This window comes from Octopus bimaculoides, chromosome 6, assembly GCF_001194135.2.
Source record: "Octopus bimaculoides isolate UCB-OBI-ISO-001 chromosome 6, ASM119413v2, whole genome shotgun sequence".
NCBI lineage: Eukaryota > Metazoa > Mollusca > Cephalopoda > Octopoda > Octopodidae > Octopus > Octopus bimaculoides.
Window position 1 is genome coordinate 90,235,423 of NC_068986.1, and position 16,252 is coordinate 90,251,674.

General features: G+C 36.7%; 1 protein-coding gene across 1 annotated transcript in view; it reads left to right on the forward strand.

Moving 5' to 3' along the window:
• Positions 1-16,252, forward strand: part of LOC106869793 (polypeptide N-acetylgalactosaminyltransferase 2) — a 152,550-nt gene that overhangs the window by 104,977 nt on the left and 31,321 nt on the right. The window contains exons 4-6 of the mRNA XM_014915654.2: positions 10,702-10,769; positions 13,192-13,257; positions 14,840-14,961. Coding sequence (XP_014771140.2) covers positions 10,702-10,769; positions 13,192-13,257; positions 14,840-14,961 — 256 coding nt within the window. The remainder of the gene's footprint in view (positions 1-10,701; positions 10,770-13,191; positions 13,258-14,839; positions 14,962-16,252) is intronic.

The window sequence follows — 16,252 nt, forward strand, 5'->3', positions numbered from 1 at the left end:
CCAAACTAAAATTTCTCATACAAAATGGATGTTAGAGACTCCAGTTTTCTATCAATTTCCTACTACAATTGCTCTTGTCTTTATGCACTTCTAATCTATATGATTAAACAGCATATGCTGTCACCTCAGCTGAATTTACCTATACTCAAAAGTATTCCAACCATGATTACCCTGACTTATTTATCTATGACTACATTACACAATAAGTCTTTCTGTTTTAAAGATAGTAAAGTGTGATTTGAGGGTGATTTAATTGCTATTTCTAGTGAATCAAGTAACAGTAAAGAGGTTGACCCAGGAAAAAATATAGTGAACACATATTCATTTTGGAACACATGACTTTCCTGGAGAACTCAAGTTCCCGAGGTAACAGTTCTTGGAACTTGGTTTTTGCTGGTTTACTCTTGGAATACAATTTTAGCCATCTGGTAATACCCTTTGGTGGTATCATCTTTGGTGTCTATTGCCACAATAACTATCCTGTGAGTTGGTTTTATCTGGTTGAATCCAGCTGCAGTGAATGTTAGGAGTTGCCAGAATGCTGAAGTTCTAGTGTTGAGGCTTAAATACATGCTGATGGTCTTGTAAATTTGATCAACTCTGTTTTTCTGTTGTATGATATCCATGCTTCCTAGCTTTTAGATTAGTTGTGAAGTCCAATCTGGTGCTGTGCAGTATAGTATAATACAGTGGAGAGGAATTTTCCATGTTAATATAGATGGTGTTAAGGAAAGTGGAAAGCTGGCGCAGTCATTCGCACATCAGGCAAAATGCTTAGTGGCATTTTGTCTATCTTCACGTTCTGAGTTCAAATTCCACTGATATAGACTTCACCTTTCATCCTTTTGGTGTCAATGAAATAAGTAACATTTGAGCATTAGGCTCTATGTAATTGACTTACTTCTTCCCCCCAAATTGCTGGTCTTGTGCCAAAGTTTTAAATCAATATAGATGGAGTTGGGTTTGATAGACACCGTTTAGAGGTTTTCTCTGATCAGTTCTCTTTACGGTTTGGCCTTGATAAAAGTTGTTAGCTCTGTAGGGGATTTTTGAGGGGTTACTGTTGATAGGTGTTTGGAGGTTTAGTTCTGAAAGCTGTTGTAAAAAAGCCTAGTTACCAGAGATGGTGTTGTTCTTGATCGGCTAACTTATTTTTGATCAACCCTGATTGGCTGACTGAATAGACCTATGATTAAAGGCATTCCAGTTATGAGCTACCCATCTTTTTACTCAAGCATAATGTATCTAGGACTATTTTATCCAGCATTTCCATTCGTTTTTCTTTGAAGACTGTAGGGTATGATTTTGGGAAGATTTAGCTGTTATTTCTAGTAGGTTGAGCCTTGTAAAGGTTTCCCCATAGATACTGTTCAGAGATTATCTGAATTTAGTTATGTTCAGGAGCAAGAGATGTCTTCTTTCTTTGATTTTACATTTTATAGGGTGTGATTGTGTTGATGAAACAAATCTTGTTATACAGCTCTTTCCATGTTATTCAATGTTTATTTAATAACATAGACATAAAAGAATGAAAAATATGTTTACTTGCACAGAGAATCTATCTTTGGAATTTCTCTGCAGGAAATTATTCCTTCCTGTTTTACATCTTACTATCGGCAATGACATTTACTCATAAATGTACATTGTGGTTCTTTTTATTTTCGCGTCTGTATACATTTTTCTCTACAACTTATATTGTATATGCTGGTGTGTATGTAAGTATGTGTCGTTCATGTAAAGATTTAGATGTGTTGTTGCTGCTGCATTCAGAAATTCCTTTTATTCAACATCTTTTGCAAATCTCCCGACAGACAAGAATTGTGGGTAATAAACTGCTTAGAAAAACTACGATCTTGATGTATGAAGATATAGATAACTGTTTATAATAGAGACATTTCCAATGAAAGTTAGCTGGAAAATTCTATTTATTTTTATTGTTGTTATTGTTTCAGAATTATTTTTTCTTATTTTATATTTTCTAAAGCTTTATATTCGTATTCTTCTTGATCTTTTTAATAATGTTCTTTCAAAATTTTTATCATTTCTTACCATGGATTATCAATTTTGTTCTTGTTTTCATCACTAACTGATTTATACAATTACTTTTTTTTTTTTGTTTTTTTTTTTTTACTCCCTGAAATGTTAACATCTTGAAGTCAAGTAATTCTATATAATGGGATAAAATAAAAGAAGCAACTTATGTAGTGGTAGCAGCGGTGGCAGCAGTAGCAGTTACTAGTGTTGGTGGCAGTGGCTATTTGATATCGCAGTCTACCAGAGTATGGTAGTATCTACTTACACACCTATTAATGTCTTGCTGATCTTGGCGTGTCTGGCAAGTGAGGTTGTGTATAACTTTATTGTTTTATATGTTAGATCTCTTAAAGTTTCACATACTAAAATACTACAAGTACTAGTCTACTCTCACATTCCCACTCCTTTTAACTAGCAAACTGTTTTCCACTAGATCTACTACTCAACTCTTCACCTTTCATCACCCTTGTTTGTCTCCCCTACAAATCTGGCTGCAACCCTCTCAATTCTGTGTCTGCCTATGTTTTTGTTTAACCCCATATCAGCTACAATCAAGCAGACACATAATCAAAGGCGTTTCAGCCATGACCATCTTATCTTTTTTAAGGGGCAACTAGGAATATATTAGATCAGTGGTTCTTAACTGGGGTCCATATGACCCTTTGGAGTGTCTTCGGTGATCTTTACCAAAGATCGGCCTTTTCTGTAACACCTGCATGATCTTCACTATGGTGTTAGGGTTAGGGTTTTAGTGTGAGGGTTAGGGTTTTAGTGTGAGGGTTAGGGTTTTAGGGTTAGGGCTATGGTTACAGTTAGGGACGGAATTCCCTAAACCCTTCAAAATAAATCGCGCTCCCTGTATGTCTTTCGCTTTTATGACATCATTTCCCTGTTTCTCTCCAACACTTTTTATGGAAAAGGCCTTTAGGGTTCATTTATGATTTGGCTGTTAAAATTTATCTGCAATAAATTGCTTATGCTTCTACAATACACAAAATATTGTAACCTTTTACTTTTTATACAATTACATGCTGGTGACATGTAGAAAGTACCCAGCACACACTGTTAAGTGGTTGGCATTAGGAAGGGCATCCAGCCATAGAAACCATGCCACAACAAACAGCACCCTGCTAGTCAGCTCCATGTTAAACTGTCCAACCCATGTTCACATGAAAAGCGGACATTAAACGATAATGATAAGATTTTTTTTAAACAGTGAATGACTAGTAGGGTCCGTCTGAGTAAAATAAATATCAAAGGGGCCCCTAGGTAAAAAATGGTTGAGAAACACTATTAGATGATATGCCAGTTTTTCTCTCATATTGCAGAATAGCATGGTGCACTGTCCTGTTGGAAGATAGTGTAATTAATCATAGATATAGGTAACTTCTTTAGTATATGAAGGGAAGTACCTTGAGATATTGTTGTTGTTGGCACTCCGTCGCTTATGACATTGAGGGTTCCAGTTGATCCGATCAGCGGAACAGCCTGCTCATGAAATTAACGAGCAAGTGGCTGAGCATTCCACAGACACTTGTACCCTTAATGTAGTTCTCGGGATATTCAGTGTCACACAGTGTGACAAGGCTGACCCTTTGAATTACAGGCACAACAGAAACAGGAAGTAAGAGTGAGAGAAAGTTGTGGTGAAAGAGTACAGCAGGGTTCACCACCATCCCCTGCCGGAGCCTCATGGAGCTTTAGGTGTTTTTGCTCAATAAACACTCACAACACCTGGTCTGGGAATCGAAACCACGATCTTATGACCGCGAGTTTGTTGCCCTAACCACTGCGCTTCCACTCTTGAGATATTATCCAAATAGTATCTCTCAAATACTAACTCTTCCATTGTAGAATGGTACCCACCATGTCATGATGGATGGATATTCGGAAATGTTTGACTCTTGCAAATGTATACCTGGGATTGTATAAGATTAATGAACAATAAATAAGTAAAGTATTAGATGCAACACTAAATGTCCTCCAGGGTCCAATTATTTTTATGATCCTTGTAAAATTGCGGATGATCCAGGATGCTTATTATTTTTTTTTTTTTGGCCTGACTTCTTGCAGCTTTTCTGAAGTGTTGCTGCATTTGATGTCTTATTGTTTGAGTGTTACATTTTACTGTTAGTAGCAACTGAGTTTGTATGACAGTGCTAGATATAAATGGAGATACAACACTATGACAATGAATCATATGATCAGTTTGGAAAGTTGTGGCATATGAGGTCTGTCTGATCTGTCAAATGATTTATATTAAAATGTCTCGTGAAATCAATAAAAAGCTTACTGGATGGCTCCAACACACATTTAACTGAGTTGATATTTCCAGAATGTGAATCCATTACCATTCAAACCAACAAGTTAAGCCCCGTTTCTTTTTTTTTTCCAGTTGACAATTCCATAACTTTATAAAATATTGATGTACCCTGCAATATCTTAAATGTCAAATAAAAGATGAAATTATAAAATAATATTTAATTTATTCATATGTCATGATACATAATTATAAATGGCAATTGGCAAAGTCATTACAGCATCAGATAGATTATTTTCTGGTAAATCATTCTGGCTCCTTGCACTCTGAGTTCAAATCCAGCAGAAGTTAAGTTTATCTTTCATCCTTCCAGGACCAATAAATAAAATACCAATTTTGTACTGGAGTTAATTCTTTCTTTTCTGTCATTCGTTCTGTGGAATTTATTCCAGAAATTGGAATTGGAAAGGGATGGGCTCCACCAATTTTAAAAGTACTAAAAAATCAAAGATGTCACAATGATACTCTTATAATTCCACCAAAGAGTTGAGGTCTCAAGGCAAGGCAATACATAGCAAGTAATTAGTTTCTATCTTTTCATCAAAACACATTTAGGAAAATATATTTTCTCTTTGTATTCAGATTTTTCACCAGGGCTATATACAATATAGGTGCAAATATAGGGGTTGTGTGGTAAGAAGCATGCTTCCCATCCACATGATTCCCTGTTCAGTCCCACTGCATGGCAACTTGGCAAGTGTCTTCAACTATAGCTTCAGGCTCACCTTGTGAGTGAGTTTAGGGATTTGGTGAATGGAAGATTAATAGTCATAATTTTATGAAAGTCATTAATGGGATAAGTAAAACCTACTACATCAAAGAACTGAGCCTTGATTTATCAATTTTTTTCCCTTTCTTTAATCAACATAGTCAGAGGATATGGCTTACATTTTTTTTAGGTACTCTCAAACTGGTCACATTGATGTGGATAGTGTGGGAATTCTAGAAAGTTGCATTTTTGAGGAGAACTAGACAAACAGTTTTGTTCAAGCTCTGAGGCCTAAGAGAATGAGAGCTAATTGTATTTAGTGGTTTGTGTAGCAGCAGTGGTTCACAAGATTGCTATTTCAGAAGGCAGGAGTCATTACAGTCATAGAAGGATAGACAGAGTGAGGGATGACAGAAAATTGGTGAACTATCATAACATGTTGGGTTTCAATTGGATGCCTCCTCCAATTTGGAATCCAGTGTGCAGTCTGGAATGTGTGTGTGTGTGTGTGTAACAGATGCTCTGTCCTACATATGCAACTAACAGTCTAATGTTTTGTTTAGCACCAGGTCATCTCTGATAGAATATTTCAGCCTGGACAATCCCATCTTGTTTGCAATTATGTACCCAAAGTTACATTTTCTCCAGTGTCTTTCCTTTTTTAAGATAGTAAGTCACAGTGTGAATGGAATTTGTCTGCTGTTTCTAGCGAGCTTGTGTGGCTATCTCGAGGTTCTCCCTTAGTCTGCTAATGTTCAGATTGAAGTAATTTTTGACTCTGAATAAAAAGAGAACATTTGGGATGTAGTTTTGTGATATAGTTGTGATGTTATTACAAGTAAAGCAAAATACCCACAAAACTCTAGAATCTGGGGAAACTAGTGATGGGTCTGTCTGTCTGGAGTGATAAGAACAAAAGAAAAAGTCAAAATTTGTAAAAGCCGCTAAGTTGGTGCCATGAGAAACAAGTTCTCATGTTTCATGCAGCTCCCCCTGACCCCAAAACTCCTCCCACCGGCTTGGAAGAACTGAATAACAAGTGTGTTAGAAGATAGGCAGGTATGTAAGATCTTCAGAAATGGTAACTGAAGAGATTTTATAGGCTTCTGCTACACTGTAGTAGAAGTGTGAGGGCGGGGACTAGGCAGCGCTATGTTTGTGTTTTCTTGATATGTATAGTGACTGTGTCATGCTGGATGGGATGAAGTTATCATGTTCTCATTGCAGAACAATGTTCTCAAGGTCTCTCCGTGTACAGAGAAGATGTAATGCATATTTGGCGGGAAGTATCTAGGCTGCATATGAATGACACTTGTGTGTGAAAGGTTTAACACTAAGTCTATGATGGCTGTCACAACCCCCCCCCCCACACACACACTGTGTAATATGTCCTATATAGTTCACACTTACTTCTAAAGTTACCAAAGCATTCACAAATGGAATGATGCAGGTATATGTCTTAATATTCTAAATATAAATTGACTGGGGTGCAGGCATGGCTCTGTGGCAAGAAGTTTGCTTCCCAACCAAAAGGTTTGGGTTTGGTTCCACTGTGACACCTTGGGCAAGTGTCATCTACTATAGCCTTGAGTTGATCAAAACCTAGTGTGCTGATTTGGTAGATGGAAACTGGAAAAAAACCCATTGTGTGTATGTGTGTGTTTGTTCCCCATCACTGCCCTACAACTAAAAAAATGTAGGTAAAGTTACCTTCGCAAGTCATACTGACTCATAAGGGCCGGTTTCCCAGTTTCATGGCGTATATATTCCCCACCTGGATGGGATGTCAGTCTGTCGCAGGATTACTCATCTGAGAGGACCGGAGGGTAACATGAAATGAAGTGTTTTGCTCAAGAACACAACGCATTGCCCAGTCCAGGAATCGAAACCACAATCCTACGATCATGAGTCCAACACCCTAACCATTAAACCACACACCTCCACACTGCTTGACAACTGGTATTGGCTTGTTTACATCTCTTGTAACTTAGTAATTTGGCAAAAGAGACTGATAGAATAAGTTCCATGCTTAAAAAAATAAGTACTGGGTTCAATTTGTTCAGCTAAACCCTTCAAGGCAGTGCCCCAGCATGGCCACCAGCCCATTGACTGAAATAAGCAAGAGATAAAAGAAAGAAAGTTATTATATATCAGGATAGATGACAAAGTGTATCGTCTGTCAGTTTGCTAGAAATAGCAACCAGATCTTTAAATTATGTTACCATTTGAAAGAGAAGAGCATGTTAGATAACTTTGTCCTACATTCTGTCATATCTGAAAAATGGAGAGATACTTGTTATGGTGGTTGGAAAACCTTTCTTTGGCTCTGTATCTTCTGGATTGGGATTAAACATCAACACCATCGCCAACAACACATGTCTTCTGCTGCTATTGTATAAAACAATTTTAAAACAATTAGTGTCTTTTAGTGAGTATGTTCACCAAAGTTGTAGAATGAAAGAAAGGAAGAAAGACAGACATTTAAAACTTTCTGAAGGGTTCTCTTTCCTGTTTCCCCCCCCCCTCTCTGTCTCTGTAGTCTGACAATAAATATGCTGATTTGTAAACATTTGAAAGGTCACTGAAATGGTTGAAGAAGAAGAAGAAGAAGAGTAAAATATATTCAATAAGATAAAAAATAAAGAACAAAGAACAAAAATGTCCCAGTTATGAAGTGAAATTAGGAGCTTGCATTGCATACTGGTTCCCAGATACCAAATTTCAACAGCCATTTGTTCCTTAACTAATAGACCTTCTGCTGTTGGTCTCCGCTTTGTTTCGCTCCTTCTCTCATTTCTCTCACCCAAATATCTCTTTCAACATGATATATCACTGTTCCTTTGTCTGTATCTCACTCCTTTTCCTTTATCTATGTATCTGTATCTTTACTCTGTCTTCTAGTTTTTTTTCTACTTCATTTTGTCTGTGTGTGTGTATGTATGTGTGTGTTTTATTTCTCTCCCCCTCCTTTTCTCTCTCTCTTTCACACATACAGTAAAAATGTACACCACCAACACACTCGCCACCACCACCACCATCATTACTCTCACATTCATTCTCACAATTACAACTATCATCACTAACAATAACAGCAATAATGCTAGAAATAGCAGCCAGATTCCCATATCAGGAGAGATACTTTAGATAATGTAGTACTAGACATCCCCATAAAAGACAAGATGGTCATGGTTGGAATGTTCTTGATTGTAGGTCTATTCATTCAGGATAGCATAGGACTAAAGAATAATAACAGCAACAATCATGATAATGATAATGTGCCACTGAATGAGCCTCCAAGAAGACGGGTCACTCAACATGTAGAAAAAAATGGTCAAATTTCTTACAAATCACAGCCTATTGACATAAAAAGGGAAGTATGCATTCAACAATGTGATCCCGAATTAACCACCTCTGACTAAATGATGGGGCTATATTATTTTTTTCATATCTCATCCTTATCAAATATTCATCCAGATCAGGTATTCAGGTATTCATTGAAATTCAGTTACAAAACTCAGTTATCAAATAAATTTCTCTTGTTCCTTTGCAGCCAATCTAGTCCACCCAAGTTCATTGGTCACAGTTGACTTACCACACTAATATTGGTTATAGTTCACTTAAAACACTGAAAGCTCTACTTCCTCTCTTCTCATCTTTCTAGACATGTAATAAAAATTATCAAATATGAAGAGGTCACTGTAATAACATGAAAATAGGCAGAGTTGAGAGAACACAGCTTAGTTACGAGCCTAGACATACATCAAAGTAGTTTGGCAAGTGGTAGTTAGGTAGCTTTATAAATCAATCTCTTGAGGTTAATTTGAAAATATTCAGAAAATGAAATTCTTACATTATTAGACATTCCATAATTAAAGAAGATACAAAACACACACACATGCACATGCATACATGTACTCTCTCTCTCTCTCTCTCTCTCTCTCTCTCTCTCTCTCTCTCTCTCTCTCTCTCTAGCTATCTACCTATTTAGCTGTCTATCTATCTATCTGTCTATCTATCTATCTATCTATCTATCTATCTATCTATCTATCTGTCTTTCTAAAAGGAAAACCCAGCTAAGTGGATTCTTTGAATCTTTCCAAACATATTTTCAAGTTAATCTTTCATACATTAATTGATAGAGCTTGAGATAAAACATATTGACACACCTAAGATATTTGAAATACTGAATTATTAATCACAATTTTATTCAAAGTTAGGATGAGATCCAAATATTTCCTACCTCAAACGTCTGTAAGTCGTATTCCCCTTCAGCATCTTCCTTGTCTTTATTTTATTTTCTTGAGGTTCTTTGTCAATTGTTTGAATAAAATAAACTTTGAAGAGGAAGATTAGAAAATATAACTTTTCTAGTCCTTCTTACAAATCGAGGTAGTAACATAACGGGTATAGTGCCTTGTGGTATTCTGTAATATCCTTATGTCCTTTTGTATTCTGAGTTCAAATTCTGACTGGACCAACTTTACCTTTTTGCCCTTCCTGATTGACCATGTAGAGAGAGGCATCCTTATTGTGTTGTGTTGCTTGTAAGAATCAACACTAGATACTCCTCTTCCTTATACCCACAGCCTGCAAGGCCTGGATCTCAGTAATGTTGTTTTAGTCTGTAGTAGTATTTTTATATTCTAAGACTTTGTTCCAATGATACTAGAACCAGCTATTTACACACATGTAAGCATATTATACACAATAAGGGCGCAGAACAACAAATTGATTAGGTAACTGTCAGTCAATACAAGTGTCAGTGATTTATATCTTGTTTCAACGAGTACAATCACTGGTTCACTCTATTGATAAGAGTCTCTGTACTTCAGTGTTACAGACATGTTTTTCAAGTAGTGGTATATAATCCAATTATATGTGTATATGTATGAGTGTATGTACATACGTGTGTGTACATGTGTTTGATTGCATGTGCAGGGACGTGAAAATACCTGAACTGGTGTCCAGATGCAGGGTTAGCCCACTGGGAGTGGGAGGCCCCTCTGTTGTTGTCACAACATCTCTCTAGGAGATGGAAACTCTGAGAGAAATCCTGTGACGCTGACAATATTTGGTGATGAAGGGCTAGTTCTTTTTGAGTTTATGTTGTCCATGTTCAAAGAGTGGGATTGCATTGGTGCAAATCCTTTTCCCACTAAAACAAAATCATCATGCCCAGGCATCTCTTGAAGAAAAAAAGGTAAAACCTGTGACAAAAATGGCTGCTTGTAGCCTTCACATGTATGGGACGTTTGATCAGACGATGGCAATACTCAAACACAAGTTTGCAGCCATCATGTATAAGCAGGGTGTACCAGCTTTTTGAGAACAAAATTTTAATTTAAGGAAAACAAAAATACTTCTTAGAAAAACCAATATATTTTTATAGAATTTGATACACTTGTTTATGCATGCATATTGCAGAAGGCTATTCAATAAAACCACCACCAGCCTCGATTACTACCTCAACATGGCTGCTGAAATGATTAAATGCGTTGATTCGATGACCTTTATTCATGTATCATCCCCAATAGCAAACATTGAATTTACTATCATTTGTAATCTTCTCAAGATGTCCATTATTTTCTAAGAAACCTTCCGTCCTCATTCCTAATTCTTTACTTTCTCTATTCAACAGCGTTTTCCGAAAGAGCCGGGATGATCTTATTCATGAAATAATCTTGGTCGATGATTTCAGTGATGATCGTAAGTATTTCCCAGCACCCATTTTATAGTTGTTGCCATAGTAGCGGCTCATATGTGAACTCTTGGAAGAGTGATTGATAAGGTATTGAACTATCATCTGAAGAATCAGCAGTTCTTAATGTTTCTCTGTGATTGCACTGTGTTCTGGGTCAAAACTCCACAAGATATACCCACACACACACGCACGCACGCACACACACACACACGCACGCACGCACACACACACACACATTTATTTATTTAAGACTTAATCCAGTCTCCATCTAGCAGTAAACCAGTACTACAGAATATTATGGTCGTCTTAGTCTGTTGCAGCCATACTTTGAAAATGATGATTATGATAGCCTGGTGTAACCTTCTGGTTCACCAGTCCTCAGTCAAATCATCCAACCCATGCTAGCATGGAAAGTGGACGTTAAACGATGATGATGACAATGATTTTGATGATAATAACGGAGTGGATGGTAGTAGTGCTGACATGAACTGTGGTGGCTTTGTATTGACTTCCACTTTTCCTGTGGGAAAGTTATGCACTGTAAACTGGTGTCCTATCCCGAAGCAAGTGTTGCTCTAATCCACTTAACTCTACTTAAACTTGAAGTAAGCATCAGCCCAGTAGACATCAGAAGACTGCAGAAGAGAGCCACTTTCGTTTTTTAACATTTTACTGGGACCTGAATTGTCCTTAGTCTTATCAAATGTTCTTTTGTGATATTTGATAACTGGGATTTGTAGTCAAGGTCACCCTAAACTGTTTCTAAGTTTTTGAATGAATTTTCTGTCTTGTTTATGGAACTGATAATTTGTGTTTCAACTAATAGTATTGTTTTGTGCATTACTTTGAAGTACATGACTGGCTGATTCTTTGATCCATTTGACATTTAGGCTTTTCATTAGTAGGCTAATTTGTTAACCCTTTTGCTTGTCATGAAAGAAGAATAGATAAGGTAATTTGACATTTCTAGACAGATTTTGATAGTCCCTGCATTACTGACATAATTTTCAAATTGGTAAAAACAGTAAATTTCCTTACCTTTGTGTGCTTGTATTGTGACAAGCAAAAAATACTAAGAAAGTTAGCAAAGCAGGAGTGGCTGTGTGGTAAGTAGCTTGCTTACCAACCACATGGTTCCGGGTTCAGTCCCACTGCGTGGCATCTTGGGCAAGTGTCTTCTACTATAGACTCGGGCCGACCAAAGCCTTGTGAGTGGATCTGGTAGACGGAAATTGAAAGAAGCCCATCGTATATATGTATATATATATATATATATATATATATATATATATGTGTGTGTGTTTGTGTGTCTATGTTTGTCCCCCTAGCATTGCTTGACAACCGATGCTGGTGTGTTTATGTCCCCGTCACTTAGCGGTTCAGCAAAAGAGACCGATAGAATGAGTACTAGGCTTACAAAGAATAAGTCCCGGGGTCGATTTGCTTGACAAAAAAGGCAGTGCTCCAGCATGGCCGCAGTCAAGTGACTGAAACAAGTAAAAGTGTAAAAGAGTAAAGCAAACGTATCAATGGAGTTTATATTATTCTGTTCATTGCTCACTCTTCTAGGGGTTCAGATTTGTCCATTATACTTGTAAAAACATCAGTGTTCTGATAACCATTGAATGGGAAGAGGAATAGAGGGATATCATGCAAAACCTTGTGAAGCACATTCAGTGATTATCTCTTGAACTGGCTTCAGTGGGAATAAAAGCTGGAACATTACTGCCAATGTGGAAAAATTCATTAACTGACATCACTAGAATGTCTAACACAGGAGGATCTACGTCTCTGTCAAAACCAAGGAAAGCGGAATAGTAACTGTGGTTCTCACTCATACTGAGTTTAGTGTAGCCAATTGTTTACAGTGCTGTTTTATGGTAATTTTCATCTATGATAATGCCCAGCTCTATTAGGGTGCCACCTGTAATATTGTGTTGATCCTCATAATAACCACTGCTAAAGAAGTTTCATTTCAACTATAGTATTCACTATTATCATAGAACCCATCTTCCTTATAACCCCTAGCAAAATGTTTTCAGTACCCATTACTACTATATATATATATACACATATATAATATATCATCATCATCGTTTAACGTCCGCTTTCCATGCTAGCATGGGTTGGACGATTTGACTGAGGACTGGTGAACCAGATGGCTACACCGGGCTCCAATCTGATTTGGCAGAGTTTCTACAGCTGGATGCCCTTCCTAACGCCAACCACTCAGAGAGTGTAGTGGGTGCTTTTATGTGCCACCGGCACGAAGGCCAGTCAGGAGGTACTGGCAATGGCCATGCTCGAAATGGTGTATTTTACGTGCCACCTGCACAGATATATTGTATGTATGGTGGGTGGGGGTATACATATATGCCCATTCGTGGACATACAAACATATACATGTTACTGTCATTATATTTTCAGCTGCTGATGGAGAAGAATTGCTAAAAATCCAAAAAGTGAAAGTTCTTCGAAATGATAGGAGAGAAGGTAAGGCTGTCATTGTGTAAAGTTGTTTATCAGATTAAGAGATAAAGAGACAGACAATTGGGTAAAGAAAGAGAGGGAGAGGTGGGGAGAGTGTATTATGAGGGTAGTACATTATAATATATTAATGTATTATTTTGGTAGGATGCTGGAGTGAATGAATCATTCGAAAAGCATACAAAATAGAATGCCTTTTCAGTATTTAGTTGTTTCTCCTTTTACTCTTTGTTGGGTTCATTCTAGGGTCTGTCTGTGACATAAATGTATAATAGTATAACGTGTGGATGGTAACATAGTTGATCTAGTAACCCTACAAATTTTAACTAATTAAAATAACCTCTTTAATGATGACAACAATCATTATGGTTAATGATGAAATAAATCAGATCAGGAAAGATAGAGGAGACAGCCTTGAAATTTTAAATAAAATATGGAACCTAGTGACAACTCTGGGAATGTTTCTATCTTACTAGACCTCATCAGAATAGCTTAGATGATTATTTTTTCAAGATGTTAGAATAGTCAGTGAGATGTAAGGTTTTTTGTGAATGAAAACTACACAGTGAAATAACTTAGAAAAATTACTGTGAGAAAAATACCCAGGGACACTTGTATAAAAACTTAATAGTATGGTGAACACTTGTATGTTTGGTATAGTAAACCAAAAAGGTATTATTAATTAAAATCGTGTTTAATGATGTGATCAATCATGATGTAAATAACTAATTTGAGTATTTTTAATTTTACTTATTTTAATTAAGATATCTCAAATCACATTTCACAGATCTAAAAATGGAATTGTTAGATGAGGTAATGTAGTTCTAGATACTACAAAACATGTGGAGTGGCCATGACTGGACTGCCTTTGATTACTAGTCTGCTCAATCAGGGTGCTAAACAACAAAAATAACATTGAGAGCATGAACAATGTTATAAACTAACAAGGAAGCCTCTATGGTAGGGGTTGGGGAACTTTTTTTAATCAATTACTCCAAAATATATTTATTTACACTGATGTTACCCCCTTGATTTGAAAGGAAGAAAATCATAAATTCGTTGAATTCAAAAGATTTATTGAATCTATTTTATTGAATCTATTTATACGAATCTATTTACACATCCATTACATTGGACAGATACAGTGTTGCCAGAAGAAAAATTTCTATCATAGTAAGGAACACGTTTTTTTATGTAATTTTACTTATGTCTAATGAGTCCTCATTACCCCCAAGAATTTTATTTTTACCTCACTTGTGGTAATTTACCCCATTCACCAACCCCTGCTCTATGGAATTGCTAGAACTTTTGGAAATAACAGCCAAATCTCTCCTAAATTACAACCAACTTTAAAAACAAGAACATATTTGATAACGTGGTGCTAGATAGAATAGACTACCCGAAAAAGAAAGTTATGATAATAATAACTAGAACACCTTTTGATCAATTAGAACTGATTGGGGACCACACGACAACAACATCAACAGCTTGCAATATTAATTGAAATTTGATTTTTCTTATCTTTTTAAAAAGTGTTTGTTAACTTTTCCTCAACTCTAATTTGTCTTTACTATTGTTCCTGTTGCAGGTCTAATGCGGTCTAGGGTACGAGGAGCCGATGCGTCGACTGCTAAAATTCTGACATTTCTTGACAGCCATTGTGAATGTAACACAAATTGGTTAGAACCATTGCTGGAGAGAGTAGCAGAGGTAATTAGATATTGTTTAAAATTAAAATTGTAATGATTAAAGTTGGTTTCAGTACATTATTGTTTAAAAGGTTGATATTTTAGAAATGGCCTATGGCTTTCTGAATAATACACTTTATTTCGAATAAAAAAGAAAAAAAAAAATCACATGGTGAAAAATATTCTTTTCTAAAGAAACATTAAAATTTACATTTCCTCACAGCACACAGACAAATTCAATTTAATGAAATTTATTTATTGGTTTTTTCTTTCTTTGCTCATAAAGACCAGCGCTAGTCTTAGTTTCTCTGTCTCTATTTGTATCCAGGCAGGTCTGTTTAAAACACACACACACACACACACACACACACACACACGTGCGTGCTGGGTCTCTTTTCAGTTTCTTTCTTCCAAATTCACTCATAAAGTTGTGGTCAGCCTGGGGCTGCACATGGTTATGAAGTGAACTTCTTAACCACACAGCTTTCACCTATGATATCGTTTAACGTCCGCTTTCCATGCTAGCATGGGTATTTATATAAAAACTAAATGGACTCTGTTTGGTTTCACTGATAAGTATTTTGTTGTTTAATCAAATGAACTGCCTGCTTATTGAATGAAGATGTAAGTGACTGAGCATTCCACAGATGTACGTCATTTATTCATTAATTCCTTCAATTCTATGTGGAGCACAGGGTGCCAGCAAGAGATTTCCTTCTGTCTTGATTTTTTTGTAGTGGATTACAGTTGTTTCCAGGTGCCAGTGCTTCAGCCAACTCCTTCAGTGTGTGGTGTAATGTCCTCTTCATGTCCTGAGTAGAGTAGGGTTACTCCTTGTACCCTGGTACATTGTCCTGACTTCAGCTACATTGTCTCGCAAATAACTAGTTCTGTGAGCATGTAAAGTCTCATCTCAGCTGTAATTGGATCTGATTTTCTTGTTTTGAACATGGTCATAGCATTCCTTGTTCCCATCTGTGTGGTTGTCCTAGGCAAGAGAAGGTTGTTCCACATAATAGCTTCCTTTTGGCTTTCTCTATGTTACTTCATATTAGTCTCTGAGGACTACCTTCCCCTTTGCCAGGACTGATTTCATATGTTCTCTTGTTGAGCTTCTATAGTAATGTAGATATATATTCTCTTTCTCTTTCTCTTTTACTTGTTTCAGTCATTTGACTGTGGCCATGCTGGAGCACCGCCTTTAGTCGAGCAAATTGACCCCAGGACTTATTCTTTGTAAGCCTAGTACTTATTCTATCGGTCTCTTTTGCCGAACCACTAAGTGACTGGGACATGAACACACCAGCATCAGT